The sequence below is a fragment of the Paralichthys olivaceus genome, chromosome 17 (genome assembly GCF_024713975.1).
Source record: "Paralichthys olivaceus isolate ysfri-2021 chromosome 17, ASM2471397v2, whole genome shotgun sequence".
In the NCBI taxonomy this organism is placed as follows: domain Eukaryota; kingdom Metazoa; phylum Chordata; class Actinopteri; order Pleuronectiformes; family Paralichthyidae; genus Paralichthys; species Paralichthys olivaceus.
In genome coordinates, this window is record NC_091109.1 from 2,533,607 (window position 1) to 2,552,475 (window position 18,869).

The window sequence follows — 18,869 nt, forward strand, 5'->3', positions numbered from 1 at the left end:
CAACCATCCACACAATAATATAACATGATGGTTCCTCAAAATGTCAGATTAAAAAACGGTGAAGCATTATTTAACGTAATGGTGTAAACACGTGGGCGGTTTCTTTTTCTTTGGCGAGAAGCTTTGTTCTTGACTCTCGTCCAAGTGAAACATAATAAATCTCCAAATTCTGCAGTGATTGATTCTTCGTGCCTCGTGTGTGTGTTTGCATGCGCTGCTTATTATTGCATTAGAGGCATTAATGCTGCTTTGTCTTGGGAAAAGAGGAAGAGGATTTACGAGTCTGAACAAAAGCCAGAAGTTTTGTGTTTCAGTTGGAGTTGGATCATGCAGCACAGTTACTGCAAATCCAGTTTGGTTAGAAAAGACAGTTTTCAGAAGTGCATTGTGCCAAACAGCCAGTGGGAAGTGTTAACGGTGAAATGACAGCGAGTAAAGTTTCTGTCTGACTCAGGTGGCAGTTTTGTGACGGGGATGTGAAGCTGTCTGGACAGTCTGACTGTCAACTAATCCTGAGATAGAGGAGCTCAGTGCGGAGCAGCATGTGTAGTGTGAACCGTAAGAGGAGGAGACACAGAGAACAGGTTTGGATGAACATGTACAATCATACTCTGTCTTTAAACTGGACTAAGAGCGGCCATGATAGTTTCTCTATGAGGTTTTGGACAAATTGATAACACGGTGACCACATGATCGCTGAGGACAATAGACCAGTGCTTTTACATCCTCTACTTTTTGAAGGAAATATCATCTACTCTTCTCTTGTCCGCAGCCAGAATATCTGGATACAACGATGGGAGACATCATCTTGATCACCCCCTGGTGGCTGGCTGTAGTATCATCATAAACATCAAACTTATTTGAAATGTGGGAGGCTCAGATTCAGTCATTGAAACCCCGACAGGATCATATGACCAGAGATTCTCTTCAGATCAGGCTCGACGAGATCAACACCCCACATCGGACCAGTAGTTCTCTCGTGCCCAGCAGACATAAGTAGATGGCTTATGGGCAAAATTCAAAGTATATAGATTTTCTCAATGAGGGTTTGAGTTTTTTTCTTATCACTGTTCATGTTTTTAGTAGTTTGTCGGGAATGACAACTCCGACTGACTCACTGTGATTGTTGGGGTGTTTATCAGTGGACCCTCGATACGGCAGGTTCACCGCTGACTTTTCAAATCACATCAAAAACACACAATGACATCATTGGTATTCAGGGTGCTGTGGCTCTATTTGTGAACAGTGATGGACTCAAAATCAGTCATCTTTAAAATAATCAGGATTCATCCTCTGCGGACCATGAATGTCTATATATGAAAACTCCACGAGATATCGAGATATATAATCTGACACATGATCTCTATCGGCTTTCTTCTTTTTTTTTCTTTCTTATTTTCTGCAAATCTCCTCCAGTTCATCTTGGATGTTTCTACCCGCCCGTTTCCCCGGAGGCTCCACGATAGCATCTGTGTGGTGATGACATTGTTTGGTCTTCTCCTCATGTGTGACCCCTCCGAGTCGTCTCTGCCTCCTCTTCTCCTTCTTTAGCTCCACGTCTTACAGCTCTTGTTTGATGGATTTCCAGAAATATCTCACTCAGGACTCTCAGCAGTGCAGTGCAACAGCTTCAAATGAAATCCAACAGCCGAGAAGGTGCGGAAGACACCGAAACCGACAATATGTGAGTTTATTTGAGTGTTTCCTGAGTTATATCATGTCTTTGGTGCTGAGACACAGACCCACACATTTCCAAGGAAAATTCTAAATACAAATATACAGTTCTGTTTTTAAGTAATTTCTTGAAACACATTTAGAAGTAGTTTATTACTCATTTGTTGATCTAATGAGAATCTGAGAACGGTAAAGGTGGCATTGACCCAAAATAGCTGAAATTTATCCTAATGAAGCAAACCAGTGGAATAATGGGGCATTATAATATTCACATTGGGACTATTGGGCCTTGGTGGAGGTGTCTAGTTTACTTAATAGTTTCTGTATAAAAATCTAAGCTTTGTAGAGGAATAATACAAATATCAGGCAGCACTTGTTAGTAAGATGTTGATTTTTCTGTCGATGCTTCCTGGGTATGAGGAGAACTTATAATATTTCCAGCCTTACCTGTATGTTACAATACTTTGAGTTCACTAAAACTAAAACAACTCTTTCCAACCCTGAACATGATTTCAAAAAATAGCATCAAACAAAAGCAGTTTGTTGCATAATAAGATTCATCTTCAGGGATTTACAGTACTTTAAAGATTAAAGCAGCTTTGTGTTCAGGCAGATTGTGCCGACAAAAGTTCATAAAAGAAATCTTCAGTGTTTGTGGGTTAAGTAGTTGGTGTCTAGATTTCAGGGCTATTTGTCAAAATGCACTCAGTGGTTCTACTTCTCTGTGAACTCCACAGCACGAAGAGCAAGATCAAAAGTCAGCTCCAAAGTGGTGTAAAGACACGAGTGTGCTGTATTATCACAGTGAATATTACACTGAGAAATATCCCGGTACTATCTGACATCAGATGACGGTCAAAGCGCCCTTTGAATAATGATGTATGATTACAGAACATCCCACATCTTTTACATGTGAGAGGAGGACGCTGTAAATCAACACTAGCATCGTTATGTTGCACGTAGGCTGCTGCTAAAAAGATAGTTGAAATGTAAACGCAAAATGTGAATTTATTATTGTTGGTTAAAAGTAAATGAGCTGCAGTGTCTGACCTAAACATTCAAAACTTTTGAACATGATTATTATTAAGTTTTTAAAGCAAAGAAGTTGATTAATGTTGGCTTAGGACTTTTTCCTTGCAGCCTGAATATGTATTCACCCTAAAATAGAGTTGAAATGTTTGTGTTTACATCAGTTTATGCTCATAATCCCCACAATGTAACTCAAGTGCTCAAGATTTGGACAAAATAAGAGGAACAGTCCGCAGGCTCAGATATTCACACGGGAACAAATCAATACTTCTTTAAGTTTCAGCTGCAGAAAGTCAACTGTAGTGTAAGTCGTTGTTGTTGTCGTTGTGCCTGTTTTGTTAGTGATATGTAATAATAACCATGCAGCTCAACACAAGCACAGAGAAAAAACCCATATACACACTGTGGTCTAATCAATATCAATATTCATCAGCCTTATCCCATTGAAAAAGTTTTGCCTGTATGTAGATTTTTAGTAATGACCAAAAATACCAAGATATTTTGAAACATCAACCTATTCCATCAGAAAATCCTCCCATTCATAAAACCCACAGAGGATAGAGATGAATATGAATACTCACACACTAGTACACATGAGAATGGATAAAGACTTGTTAATCACCAGAGCCCCAGTCTGACCGAAAGCACGAGGAAACACATCATCACGCTCTGCGCCCGTCCTCCCTGTTTATTGGCTAAATTTTCATCAGGCTTCAAAGTTTCTGATAGGCTATCGCGGCGGCAGAGAGTTGTTGCTGTTGCTAGGATCCTGTTGCTAGGACGGTTGCCATCTCGGAGGCTCAGCAGGAAACATGTAATGAATCATGGATGGTTGATTTTTCTCTAAGCACCCTAATCTGTGATGCAGATGAGCCCGGAGCGCGCCCACCCCCGTCCCCACCCTCCTCCTCCCAAATGCATTACCACCCCCCCCACCACCTCTGGATGGTTCATTAAAAAAAAAAAAAAAAGTTTGGAGTTGGAGGGGGGGCTGGCATTTCAAATGGTCCTGAGGTCGCTACAGAGGGGGGTTGGGAATACTGATGTCAATTCTCATGCAAAAACAGAGAGGTCAAAGGTCATTATCAGTTAGTTGTTGAAGGAGAAGCAGAAGGGCGAGTGTGGACGACCCCTCCTGACCCCCGAGGATACTCTTAATGGTGTGACTTCTGAATTTCGGACAGGCTCACACCTGCTGAGAGGAGCTGGACGTCACACCGCAGCTGATATTCGATTAATCCACCGAATCAACCCGATTTTATTTGTATAGCCATATAAACCTCAGAGAGAGTTACAAGTGAGGGATCCCAGCACGGACAGAAGTGCAGTATGTGTCGCGTGTACCTGAACACATCAACAAAATAACTACACTTACAACAATCATGAGAAAAGACAGTGTAAATGGATACATTTGCAAATATGTGGATAAATACATCAATGTTTAAAGTATTTAGACAAAGAAAAAGACTGAGATGAAGATGACATTTGTAATGAGGTGTAAATATTCATAATTCACCATCGGCCGCCACTACAAGTACGATCCACGATATTCAAACCACAACTGACAAAATGCAACTTCAGGACACTTGAGATAAACTTTACAATTCCACTGTCAGAAAAGGAGAAATAAGAAGCTAACAGCCATCCGGGTGCGACTGCACACGATATAGAAAACTGTGATTTAATTTTCTGCTGCTCTCGAAAGCATTTAACTGAGGAGACTCTTTACACAACGGCCATTATTATACATGCTACAGTATGTTTTGCTTTTGAAAGCAATGAAAGAAGCCTCATTAGGATTCACAAAAGGTCATCCATCCTGGTGAAAATGTGCGACTGTGACTTAACAATCGCTGTGGGCAATTTTAATATCAGGCTATTATACCGTGCAGAGGGGGTGCACAGGCCCGTGTGTGGAGAACACTGGGAGGGCATCTCAACCCCCAATTGAACCATAGTGTGCATGACTTATTTATCCCCGTCCTGTAAAAAGACTGCAGCTGCTTCATATAAAGAGGCAAACAGTTAAACTGCTCATACGAATCACTTCTCGTATGGACGCTGAACATTAGCCACAGAGGGTGAGACAGTGTAGAAAGTGGTAATTACAGCAGATGACAGACAATATGGGCCCGCTGCTTAAATGGCAACGGAACCGAGCAGCCGCAGTGACTCTGCTGTATGTAAACATCTCGGTGAGTTGTCCTTCCACCGGGGACAGACTTTCTTTAACATAGTTACATTTCAAGCTAAAACGCTCTGAGTGCTTTTGTGATTTGTGTTTTTTATTATTTTACATTTTCATTTGCAGGATTTGTGTTTTGTTCAGACAGACAGTCCTAATCTCAACGGGGCATCCTGGTCAAACAATGACTTATAAATACAAAAAAAATATCTCAGTCCTATGTTTCCAACCTCGGCCCTTTAATTAACCCCTTCCCTTCATGCAAAAGTGCATCCCTTGACAGTCGTGCTCTCCAGACTCACTCCTCCTCCCCTTTGCCCTCGCCTTTCCTCTCGGCGCGTCACTAAACAGATCCTTTAGAATCTAGTTGTATACGTGATGCTAATACCTCCTGACACATTTGTTCACCGACTCTTTATCATTAATAATTATGCAAAAGAGGCGCGTTCTCAGCCGAGCAAAAGAAAGCAATCTTGGTATGCAAATGGCTGAGGTCCCGGCGGAGTGTGGCGATTAGATGTGTGTTGATAAACTCACTTATGATGAGTGACAGTGAGCAGGATTGAAGTCGCGCTGGTCAGCACGGCCACAGACAATGATGAAAACACTGCGGTCCAAATGCCAGGGTATCCCCAGAAGCACGATGGGACAGGGATGAAACGGTGTAAAATGTCACTGTGGCTGCTGCACGCCCATTAATAACCAGAGAGAAGGAAGCGAGGGGGTAATGAGAGGAGATTTGTTCCTTGATTGAAGGCTTTTCCTTTTTCTGCTCAGCCAGATGTTGGACCTCGCTGCGACTTTACACCTTCAGCTGTTATCGTCCCCGAACCTTTCAATTACCATGACTGGACCTGAAATACAACAGCTGATGTTACATGTGAGCTGACAGCTCCACACCTGGGTGGCACCAGGAATCTGTAAAGCCTTCTTTGTGAGTCCATAATAACATCTGGCTAAATTCTTAAAACTACTTTCAGTCAACCTGATTTACTTATTTACTTACTTATTCACCACATCAAAAAATAAACCATTTGACACCAGTGTGATGAAAAGTTATTTAACTGGACTTTTCAGTCAAAGGAGTCCTATGTCCAAGTTTTAACGACTAACACGGAGGAGGCTGATGACTTATAATGCAGCTAGCCACCAGAATTGAACTTATTTCATATGGTAAATTTCAAACAAATGCCACTTGAAGCATTAGAAACATTTTTTGTAACTGATTAAACTGTCTTGGTTTTTGTTGAAACTTAAGAAAAAAAAACAAGCTTTTGTTGTTATTTATTCCAATGTGAGCACCAATGTTGTGCTGTGTTAAGAGGCTGTAAAATCACATCAGTTTATATCTTGTGTGTTGTGTGTAGTCGAACATCACCTTGGATCTGGCTTCCATGTTGAGATTTAATAAAACGTGGATCAAGCTAAGTTTTTGTGACAACATGGTGGGAGCCCACATTTCAAACCTCAAATCACAGCGTAAGCACGAGAACGCGGAATTATTCAGGCGAGATCAATTTTCTCAGGATCAGCATTTTGATGAACACAGACAGAGGAAGAGGAGAAGAGACACTAGCTGCAAGTGCCAAGTTTAAAAGCTTGTTTGTTTCTCGAGGAGATCAAAGGTACGGAGGCCTTGGACAGACATGAGAGACACAGCCTCTGCAATCTGCTCCATTCACTCCCAACAGCACCAGCAAAGAAAAACAAGGCTTTTCTCTTTGGGAAATCTTGGAAACCGTCCCAGACAGTTTTTCCAACAAGCAAAAGCTCTGGGATCTCCCAACCCGCTCCGCGGGGAAATGACATGTTTGTCAGCATGTTGTGCGTAAGCATTGAAAGGTTCAATGATCAGCAGGTGCCTTTCTTAGTTTTCTTCGAGTGCTGAAGCACCTCTCGAACTTGGATCCAAAAACTGGACGTGAGGAGAACGGTTAAGCAGCTACTTTATTTTGTTTTAATGGACTCTGCAATTATTTTTTAAGCAAACAAGTAGATCTGATTAAAGCTACAGTCAAGTGCACTAACACAATTCAGCATGACATGGTTTAATAAGGAAAATCAATTATGCTTGTTGAGTTATCCGCAATATCTGAAAGGAATATTTCACCCATGAGGTTATTTGAGGAAGAATGTATATCAGCTTTTCACAAGTCCAAACTTAGGCTGAGATCAACTGAAGCTCTATGAGAGGGGTTCAGCAACTTCTTTCTTACATAAATGAAAAGTTTGCATTTGTACTTTTACCACTAGGGGCAACAAAACCTGGATACTTCAAGCTTCCCTTTTCTGTTTGCGTTTCGACTACTCAGCTAGCTATAGCTTCTTGTCATGCACTCAACAGTTGATGTAAAGGTCAAAATGAAACGGACATGTGCTGAAATAAAATACATTACAGTACAATACAGTTTGTTTTATGGCAGCAGTTTGGCATCTATCTGTTTGATGAAGATCTAGACGGAAATCTTTTTGCCTAGCTTAGCATAAAAACTCAAAATTATTCAGCCTGGCTGTGCGAAAAAAGCCTGCTAGCACCTCAAAATTAAATTAAATTATATGTTCACTTCTTCATTTGATTAATACAAAGCGTAGGTGTGAAAGGTACAGTAGAGAATTTACCTCAGTTTAGACAGACTGGCCAATTCCCCGTTCTCACTCTTAATGCTAAGCTAAATAGCTGCTCGCTCCAGCTTCGTATTGGACATCCAGATCCAAACTATCAATATTATTATCTTATAACACCTCTGAACTATGCTTACATTTGTTTTTGGTTAAATATAGTATGTTTACTAAAAACAACAGATCTTTAATAATCCACATCCCCCTGCTAGCTGCAGCCTGGGGTAAGAGATCACTGCTCTAAAGATTTCTCCGCAGAGGAGAAATACTGGCTTGACTTAAGATGCATCTCCTTACAAGACTGCATGAATTTACGAGTGCGTCGGAAGGACTGCGAGCCAACAGTGATTACAATGAACCACAGGGAGATCATCAGAGAGTGGGCAGGAGCTGTAAGACCCACTGAGGTCTGTGGCTGAAAAGGCCCACTCAACGTTCTTGGCGGCATGAGGGCCCCTGCGAGGGACCTGCACTGTGTGTTTTAATCCGCTTGTTTCATGATTCATCGGCTTTGAGACGGCTTCCATCACAACTCTCTCTCATAAGGTGTTTTTCATTTCATGCTTGTGACTTTTAAGTTTTTTGTTTCCCCTGATTTTCCTGATTTGGTCGTAGAAATGTAGTCTCGACGATGCCAGGCAGGTTTTTGTTTGTCGTATTTTCTGGTAGCATCATGATTACAACATATCATTTGCCTCCTTTGCAGTCATTTATATCCCTGTGATACGCCTGCGCTCGTTAACAACAGTGAGATATGCTGATTTTGACGGATCTCGCTCGAGAGACTTATCTGAGCTTAAGCAGTAATTTAGAAATCCCTAAATTAAAAATCACTTTGAGTTAAACCAAGCATCCAAAGGAGGCAATGCACAGTATCTAATTTTGTGACTTTCTCAGAATGCATTAATCCTCCCAAATGGGAGCTGACAGGATATCACGTGATATTGTAGCGCACCAGATACCTCAGGAAGCAATTACCATGAATACATTCTCTAATAAACTTGTACCCATCAGATGATAAGCAATTAAACATGCGTAATTATAGTTTCCATATAGTCATTTCTAAGCTGATTAGGTTTGTGTGCTTTACAACCTGAATGGGGGAATATTAATAGGGCTTTGGTTTGGTGTTGCTGGTTAGTGGTGGCAGCTCATCAGTGAATCATATGCAAATGAGGCCTCAGGAAGTGCATGAAGCTTCATTCCCGGCTATTAGAACTGTCAGGGGAGGAAGGGACATGTCAATGGGCCACGCACGCACACACACACGACTCAGCATTCAGACATAAGTATTAGGATATAATATATTCTCTATACATGTGTATTCCTGTGTTTGCACCTCTTTGGTAATAGAATAATTTTTATGCTTTCTCTCAAATGTTAGTTTATTTATTCTTCTGTTTCAGAATCTTACATTTTTTACTGACGACCAAAAACATAGCTGCAAATACACCATGTGTTGATATACAGATGTTTTCAGTTTAATTACAATATTTATTTTGGTGCTTCTAATATGGCCATGTCATGAGCAGTTAAGAAATCGTGAGTTAAGGTTATTAATGATTCATAAATCATTCATTTATCTATTTTTAGAGCATTTATTTTTTATTCATAGGAAAAAAAATTTGGTATATCCAGGTGGTGAAAAACCTGTTTATCCTTCTCCACACCTGCTGTTTGGCTCATAGATGAATAAAGTAATAAACTTTACGACTTATTAAAAACTATGTCATTTAATAAATTATTATTTATTAACAATTTGAAGTCACATGTCATAAACAGAGGCTGATAAATAGATAATAAAGGAAAATTAAGTTAGCAGTTGTAATAATTCAAAATATGGCAAATGACTTAATTTGTGTAATTAGAGTCACTAATGTCTGAACCATTTATTAATGACTAACAGAAGATGTCAGGCTAGAGGGAGATAATCATCAGTCAAAGGTAGTTTGTCAAAGTGGCGATTCCCTATAACACATTTTTGAAGCATCTGTAATTTATATAATGTAAAAAAAAAAAAAAAAGCTGTAACATTGACATGTAACATATTTTTCATCATATGACTAAAATTCTGAGATACTTATTTCACATGAACATAACAAATTATCTCTGTGACAAATCTACCAATGATTTCCCAGAAAGCATTATCAATAACAAATATTAAGTGATATTCAAATACTTTAAGTAAACTTTAAGAAGCTGACATTATTACTTCAAGTTAAAATGAACCTTCAATCATCCTGAAATCAGAAAAATACATTAAAATACATTTTGCAAACAAGTAAGCTGACCATCACATCCTTCAGCAAGCACTGATCAAATTGGACTGTGCAGCCTCGGGAGCCTCCTCCTTCTCTGTGATATTGCGAGAGAACCTCAGTGGCTGAAATACATGACTGATTTCATTTCAAATCCCAGCCACTCTCTCCACAGACGGAGCTGCTGAACCAAACATTTCATCTGTACAAACCTGCGAGTCTCTCCCAGATAGAAACCCTCAGGGAGCATGATACTGCTTTTCTTTGTGACTTTACTAAGGCTCCCGCTCAATCAGACGCCTTTCATTGTGAGAGCAGCCGGCTTCCTCCTGTTTGTGTGTGAGCGAGCGCATCACAAATAACATTCAACACCAGACAGCACAGCGGTATAATCTGTTTGGATTTATTATCAATCTGAATGATACTTTTCACACAAAATATATAGTTCTCATTGAGGCTCAGTATATATATATATCTATTTCAGATCGCACTATATAGAGATTCATTAGGTCATTCATCATCTATACACTGAGGGAATAATCTGTCCTGTTGCACAAAATATCACAATATACCAGTGATGGAGGGACAAACAAATTCACTCCAATATAAGTTCTGCTTAAATATCATATTGTTTTTTATCAATATAGGATGACAACATTTCTAAATAGAAGCGATAACTATCTCAGTTGGTAAATTTCACATTTACTACTAACATGAGATGTTCATGTAACAAACAATTAAACTGTAAAATCAACGAAAAAAACAAAACACATGATATGTTGCGATGATCGTGATCCGTGAGGCTTTTCTACGAGTCAGAGATACGAGACGGAGATGTCCGCACCCGAAATACAACAATACACATACACTTTAACATCTATACATGTGATGCTGAGTATACAGTCGTTGATTCAGATCACAGAGGAGGAGGAAGAAACGTGAGTTTATTTCCAAAAACGCCATCAATTCATTGAGGGGGAAACATTCTGTACAGTAATGTGATTTTTACAGGCGATAACTTAGCTTTATTATTCTAAAACGACTTCAGTTGAGAGCTGCAAAGATGAGTTGGTTTATTATTTCTTTCCAGCCTCTCAAATATGACAATTATTGTTTTTTCTTTGTCATATATTGAATATTTGAAATACTAGACAAATTAAGGTAAAATGCAGACATTCACGTGGCCTCCGGGACACTGTAGATACACTTTTTTTTTTACATTTCATAAATGACAGTTTTAAATGTCATTTTCTCTGCATCAGAATCAGTTTTTGGAACAAAAAATTGATATCACGTAAACATGTCGTCAGTGGCACTGATCAGGAACAACATCACAGTTATACAGGACCGGGGGAAAGTCTCACAGTAGGAGTGCTGATCTAAGTTCCTCCATCAAATTAGATCAGACATCGCCGCCGGCCCCAGATCACATAATCGACACAGATCTCAGATTGACAGCCGTACTCTGAGGCGGATTTAGCAAATACGGATCCAGGTGCAATATCTGGCACGACATTCATAAGTATACAGTATATATAGAGGTGAAGAGGAGGCAGCGACAGAGAAGAGAGAAACAGAGCGAGGAGGAGAAGGAAGGGCAGGGAGAGATGTCAGTCTTGAGTGGGCAGAGGAAACCGTTGCTCATCGAGCGAGAAAAAGGTGTGTGTATGTGAGTGTGTGTGGGGGGGCGACGATGCCTTCACTGAGGAAGCGCCTTCACTGAGGAAGCGCCTTCAGGATGGCATTCACCTCCTCTGCCACGGCTGTCAGCGCAAACTCAAACTGCTCCTGAGGAGGAGGAGAAGATGCAGGGAGAGAAAGAGGGGAAGGAAGGAGAAAGTTTTAGTTTGTGTAATGGCTCAGGAACGCCACCGCAGAATGATTGGCAGCTGCCGCCTCCTCCTCCATCTCTCCTGACCCTGCCTGGGATGTGTGTGGCCACGGACTGGAGGTGAAGGTGAAGCACTGAGCTTTCATCTCGCTGTGCACGTGTACCCTGCGCTGCCATTGATCCAGCCAGGTGTGTCTTAAAATGGAGCTTTTCAGTCAGGCTGTCTCACTGCTCAGTGTGTGTGTGTGTTTGCATTTATTTGTGAATCCGACTCATAGTTTTCCCTGCGGAGCACAAAAAGGGGCTGATTGATGTTCGCCCCATGGACCTAGTGTTTTTATATCCCTCTCCTCTCCCCAGGCTGCGGGCCACGGGGTCGTCGCACAGAGAAATGATACGTAGGAGTTTGGAGGGAACAGTCTTTAGATGTGTCAACACACAGCCTGCCATAGTCTGGCCCGAGGAGAAGCTAAATCAATACGGAGGAGTCACTGGTGGCTTTCTCTATGCAGTGGAGTGTTTTCTATTTTTATGTGTGTTCTGATGTTGCGATGCGGCCAGAAAGCATGTAAGTACATCCACCTATACCCACACTGCAGTTATATATCTAATCCCACGTTGGGTTTAAAGTTCTGAGTATTAAAGAAAACATTTTTAAATTAAGTTTGTTGCGTGCCTTGCTGTTCATATTCACGCCACTGGGGGGAGATCAATCTCTGCTTGACTGATCAGAGTAGGACGAGGAGCAAGGAAGAAGAAAACCGGCCAGACAAGCTGTAATCGCTGCATGTTTATGTCACACGCAGAAAAAGAAGGACAAAAAAACCCTTCTCTCATTTCTTGGTTTGCTTTTTAGCAAGCTCCAAAAATAAAGTGGCAAAAATGATTGGATGTCCAATCCTTGAAACCTAACTCTAACATTTCATACCTCATTACAGTCTAATTTCAGTGTAGACGCAGCATGAAGCCACAGAGTGGAATCAACCATATTCCAATATAATTTCACTTTGACTTGTCAGAAAAGAAAAGAGGGAGGGAAAGAAACTCGGAAAGCTTTTCTGCGTCGAACAGAGGCACAGATGTAAAAGCAGCTTTAATGAGCCACCTAGGAAATGCTGGCATCTGTTAGCAGGCAGCCTCCATAAATATTATCACCCACTGCTGCATGAGGTGTGCCTTTTATTATTATTACTATTATTGTTATTATTACTATTGCTATTATAATTGATCCTTCCAATTACAAGAGAGGAAGAAAACCAGACTTCCCACCTATTATTTGCATTAGTGGGTGAGAGGAAATGCTTTGTACACGTGTTTTCAAGAAATGGTGTTCGGTGGAGGGCTCACTGTGATATAAGCTGTTGAGACTAAAGTGTTTAAGTAGCAGTGTGGGCTTTACAGGAATGTGAAACACAGGTAAAAATAAATAAAAGGAAAAAAAGCTAATTTTTATGGTTAAGAAATTATAGTTTTTGTCAATTTTAATGAAAAAATGCCAAACGTGGTGGTTTGAGGATACAGACATTGTATTTGCTGCTTTTTTGTTTCATGTCCTTGATTCACTAGCTTTCTTTTTATGCTTATTTTATTTTTTTATGTGGTAGAAATAAGAAAATCTTGAAATATGTATATTTCTCTAATCAATCTCCATCAGTTTTTAAGTCCTTGCAATTTAATGTGGAGCAGTGATTTTTCTTTCTTCTAAGACAATGTTGTTCTAATCCTGAAGCAGTTATCCATTACCACATCATTTCCCCTGATCCCGAGCACATGAAGTACACAATCGTCTGTTTGAATGACTGCAGCCCCTCCTCCCCTCCTCCTTCCTTCCATGCTCCCCCCACCTCTCCAACTCAAAGCCGGGGACCTTACCTTTGTCTGGACCATGCCAGCTCTCTGGTCTCTCAAGTGCTCCAGGGTAGCGGCAATATCAATCTCTTTAGCACCTGCAACAGACCGAAAATTGGACTGAGTTCAAAGCAGCGGAGTAATCCAGCTCACATCTGTCAATCTCTCTTTATGCCGGGCTCCCTTTGGAACAGTGCAGCGATTGAAAATTATTACATTCATCCCTCGAAAGACTTGGACGAGAGCCACAAAAATCAAATATGCAAGAGGATATTTTTGGATTCTGGGAAATGTGAAATAATGCATTTGAAAAACATCGAGCGCTGCCTTCTCTGTGAGAATCTTGTTGAAGAATTGGTTTAGATTATGTCCAACTGTAAAGTCTGCTTAGAGCTTTTTGATAAAACAATATCTGAGTGTGTGTGTCTGAGAATCAACAAACCCTAATTAAAATGATTTATAGCCCTCGCTGCAGCCATACTGATGATTAACCCGTGCAACAGTTGCTCGCTCTCAGCAGTGATCAGCTGCTGTTGAGTTAAGTCAGCTTTGGCTCATGTGAATCTGGAAATCTTATCCTACTTTCAGATTTATGGATTCTGAGAAGAACACAAGAGCTCAACTGAAAAAATCAACAAAGAGAAAGAGAATAAAATGGAAAGAGAAGGAGAGAGAGCGAGACCCTGAACTCTCAAGATGCTTTTGAAAGAGAAGCAGAGAAAGGAAGCAAAAGAGATGGAGTAAGAGCAGAAATACGTGTGTGTGTGTGTGTGAGTGTGGGTGAGAGAGAGACGAAGGGGGATTTAATGCAGCTGGACTCGGTACTCAAACTACTCCAGAGCTCAAGACTTTCATGTCTCAGAAGGGCTGGATTCCAAAGTTAAGCTGAAGAGAAGCTCCTCAACCAAAGAAAAAAGCTTTTGAGAGTGAGATTATGTTCATTTTATACATTTTCGCTTCTGCGGCGGGAAACAAAAGGTTAAAAAGAAGCTGGGTGGCGTCTTTCATCGTCAGGGACAAAGACACATTCGTCACTGAACTACACAAACCTTCATCAGCGGGGGTCAGTCTTATTACTGTTGTACAGTCAGTGAAGGGAAGGGATGCATCACAGGCGGTTGTGTCCTCCTAACCTGCTCTGACGGGGTCAGATCGCAGGCAGGGAGTGGGGGTGAAGCGCAGAGGTCAAAGGACGAAGGGCAGGGGGGGGGCAGGGCTAAGCTATGGATGGTTTTAAAGTGATGTATGGAAGCGTTTAGTGGAGCTCAACTCCTGTGCAACTGCAGCCATGGATAACTTGGATATCTCAAAAAATAGGAAAGGAAAACTAATACATTTGAACCAGCAACAACATGTACCCGTTTGTCTGCTCCTCAGCAGCATTCTGCAAAAAATGTGGTGGGAAGAAGGACGAAGATTGCATCAATTATATTTCTGGATGTTTAACGTTGAGTGGCTGTGATTTAAAGGGATTGTTGAACCTTGGAAAACTGTGTTTATTTCTCTAATGCTACAAGTCCTGATTTGCTGACACAAATTTTTCTTCTCGAAGCTAAGGAAGATAACGTTTAAAACAAATCTTTCTTAAAACCATTTGTCTTTGATATGTAATGATGTGTTGATAGAGATCCATTTCAGGTCTTTTCCTGCCCAGTAATTTTCAATCTTTTTAGCTTTGTTTAAATCCAGGTGATCTTGGATTTGCTTAAAATACAATGTAGACGATCTTCAGAGTGACTATAGGCTGCAAATTATACTGATTGTTCAGAGCAAATCAATAATGAAATAAAATAAATGCACTGTTACCATTAAATATTGATACAAACCATTGGGATGCATTTTCTCTTTTAAAATGTCATTTCCATGCATGTGCCATCTAAATTCACGTAGCAATCGTGAAGCAGGTCAATATGGCATGACGGTGACTTAAACAGATAATTACTAATGTGGTTATAGGTTTCTTTGTCATTTTCCATTTCTCTGTTCTCTGTTTGTTCCTCCCTCTGCCTCTGTCTCCACCCGCCGCCTTTCCAGGCCTCAGAAAAGTCAGCCTCTAATGCATCCCGAGACCCTCTGAGGAAAATGAGAGGCTTTAGCGTTGCCAGGGCAACACTTCAACGCAAGCAGAGAGAGTGAAAGGGAAGCCATTGATCGTTACCTTTAGCCATCCTATTGAGGACCATGTCAATCAGAATGTAAGTCCCACTCCTGCCAGCTCCATCACTGCAGAGAGTCATAGAGAGAGAGAGAGAGACCAGATGATTAAGGCTGCAGAGTGAACCTGCGGACGCTTTAATCTCACAGTGTTTTTCTTAGGAGGAAACAAATTGCACATCTGCTGAGCGGCTGTGGAGTATATTCAAACACACGTTAAACTCTGCATGCTGCTTAAAACCTGATGGCGCAGATAAAATGAAATACTTAAGTAGCAGTAATCGATAATAATCCCTGATATTCTTTTGAAAGTACCTGAAGAGATGTGAATATTTGATGTTCCAATAAATGTGATTATGTTAAGCCTTTGCACACGAGAGCATGTGTGGTCTTGAGACTTGCTCGGCTATTGGGGAGAGGGGAATGGTTTCTGAGGCACACTGGGGACAAAGGCTTTTAAATGCATGCACCTCAGGAGCAGAGGAGAGGTTGAGAGGCCAGGGGCGGTTCGAGAACAGCTTTTGGAGAGCCTTGCTTTTCCATTACTCCAGAGATAGTCTTATGAAAAGCCTCCCTTTGTGCCCGCCGGCCATTCAACGGCTCTGCATGTTAATTGCAAACAAGGCGTGCACATCTCTCTAATAAAGGCGAGGCCAATAAAACAGGAGAGTGGCCTGAGCACCAGTGCTTCATTAATCCAGTGCTAGACACTCATTCTGCACAGCTCCCTCAGAGGGGAGCGGGCTGCCCGGGCCCATGCATGACTTAACAGGATGTGACTATTAAAAGTAGTGAAGACAGATACCTTGTGTTTAATACAAACCAATCAAGGTCGGTTAACTAACTCGACCAAACGGGAAATGGAAGAGTGTTTAGCCACAATATTTCCATACTGACACAGGCAGTGGAATCAACAGCAGCTCCAGTGGACCCGTGTAGAGTAAATGGACTGACTGGGTTTAAATAAACAGCTCCCCCTCCCACCCCCCTTCCTAACATAGGCAAACACTCTGTATCCCAGTTCACCCGTACAGCCATTGTCACAGCGTTCAAACACTCATACTTGCCTGCAGTGAACAATTATTGGGCAAGATCGACCCCGGTAGCACTTGTTAACCTTTCTGGAATAAGAAAAAAGAGAAAGATTACAATTAGTTTGACATCGCGGCGTCTTAAATGCACCGACTGTTGGATCACACACTGGATACAGGATCGATTATTTTTTGCTGAGTAATAACAGCGACAGTTAAAGGTGGTTAAATGTGACTCATGGGGGGGAGGGGCGTCAGGATGAAATTAACGACAGCAATAATCAACAGACAGAACGAATAGAATCCTGAGAGATGCCCCCACCCTCCTGTCGATCAATCACTTTAATTTGAGAGAAGGAGAGTGAGAGAAAGAAAGAGAGACATCCGTGCAGCACCACGTAAATAAATTGAGCATCACTCCAGACAGCGTCACTGCGACGTGTGGGTGATGGATGTGGCGGTGCGATGTTGTGATTGCCCACCACCGACGCATTAACCCCGGCCAGTTATGAACGTTGTACACCACAGGCACGGCGAAGGCCAACAAGCCTTTTCACACAACCTGCCGTTGCCATGGAAACTGACTACACTGAGAGCTTCCGCTTCCCTTGTTTTTTTTCACATTTCATCCACAATATGAACAATTACTGAGTGTAAATCTCATCATATAGTCTGCAGTTTATCCAGACAATGGAATGTACTTGCATATGATTTATTATTAGTAGTATGTGAATAATTAAATAAATGCAACATAAATCATACTGCATGAAAATGCTTTCATGTAAATGTTTTTGTCAGTTATTACTACCACTGCTACTACCCATAGCCATGATAATGTTCTGCAGCTTACAATTATTTTAAATTTTTCTAAAAAAATATATCTACATACATATTTGATATCATGCATTACTAATTTATCACTTATATATATTTCAAGCTTCCTGTACTGATTCATTCTTAATCATTCTACTTAATATGTTGTTTTTGTGAAGTTTCCTACATATTCGTTGCTTCAGAGCTTCAACTGAGAACTGAACTTGCATTTCAAAGCGCAGGTGCGCTCCCTTTGATGTCCTTGTGAGCTTGATCTTGAGGTGAAAAAAAAAAAACTGGGCTTTATCATTCAAAAACATGTATTGTAAATTGCTGAATATCAAAATGCAATTAAACTACTCCTATTGCAGTAAAGAGTTTTTGGAATTTTGAATTCATTTTGCATTGACGTTTTTTATTGCAAATATGTTAAAATAGGTAAAATAAGAATATGTCCTTGGGTAAAGAGCACACACAGATGGTTTGAGTTCCCATGCAAGCCAGAGGAAGGAGCAGTGAGAGGAGGAGGAGGAGACAGAGAGTCAGGAGTGAGAGAAAGACAGTTTGTGCACAGGCCTGGCTGAGGAGACACAGTTTCCAATGATCACTTTTGTGACTATGCAACTGGGCTCATATTACTAGCTGCAACATCACAAAAATGACACTGGCAACCGCAAAATACAGAGTTGGCCGAAACCGTGACAACTGTGACAACCGTGAGCGTACGGTTTAGATTCCCAATAACCTGCAGCAGCATAATTGAAGTTACATCAAGGGAATCTAGTCATTAGGGGGTAATCTCAGCAGCAAAAAATAAAACGTATGTATGTAATCACATCACAGCTCAAACCTGCACACCAATAACATATATAAATATAACTGCTTTCAAGCTTCACCCAGTTTAATTTGAAATAAAAAAACAGCACCAACTCTGTCAGGGAAGGATGACATGATAACACTGCACATCCTCCATTTTTTTCCCTCTCATCTGCATTACAAACGCAGGGATAGACTTCCATCCACAAATCAGATGCATCTATTCTCATTTGGAGGTCTTTTCCTATCCCTCCTGGGTTCTCCCAGAGGAGCGATTGCTTCTCTTCTGCCAGAACACATTATATGGAGAACAGAGTGAGGTTATTCAGTCACTATCTTTCCCCCTCTCCCATGTTTTAGTGAGACAGCTCTGATTTAATTGGGTGTTTGAATTAGGTGATTTTTTTCTTCCTTTTCTTCCCAAGCCAAGCCAGGCAAGTGCAGGGGCTGTTAATTTGCTGCATCACATGTGCTGGAGGGAGGTGAGGGGAAATAGGCCCAGGATGAAAGGGATAGTACAGAAACACAGTCCTTATTAGAACCATTCTCTAGGACACCAGAAGGCAGAGGGGCAAAAGGGAGAATGGACCAGAGAGGTACTGACAGAATAC

The 18,869-nt window shown here is 41.0% G+C and overlaps 1 protein-coding gene across 1 annotated transcript in view; it reads right to left on the reverse strand.

Annotated features, from left to right (window-relative positions):
* Nucleotides 1-10,147: 10,147 nt before the first annotated feature.
* ptprn2 (protein tyrosine phosphatase receptor type N2) overlaps nucleotides 10,148-18,869 on the reverse strand; it is a 112,233-nt gene continuing 103,511 nt past the window's right edge. The window contains exons 19-22 of the mRNA XM_069512774.1: nucleotides 16,666-16,719; nucleotides 15,603-15,667; nucleotides 13,469-13,542; nucleotides 10,148-11,553 (exon numbers count right to left, since the gene is read on the reverse strand). Coding sequence (XP_069368875.1) covers nucleotides 11,482-11,553; nucleotides 13,469-13,542; nucleotides 15,603-15,667; nucleotides 16,666-16,719 — 265 coding nt within the window. The 3' untranslated portion in view covers nucleotides 10,148-11,481. The remainder of the gene's footprint in view (nucleotides 11,554-13,468; nucleotides 13,543-15,602; nucleotides 15,668-16,665; nucleotides 16,720-18,869) is intronic.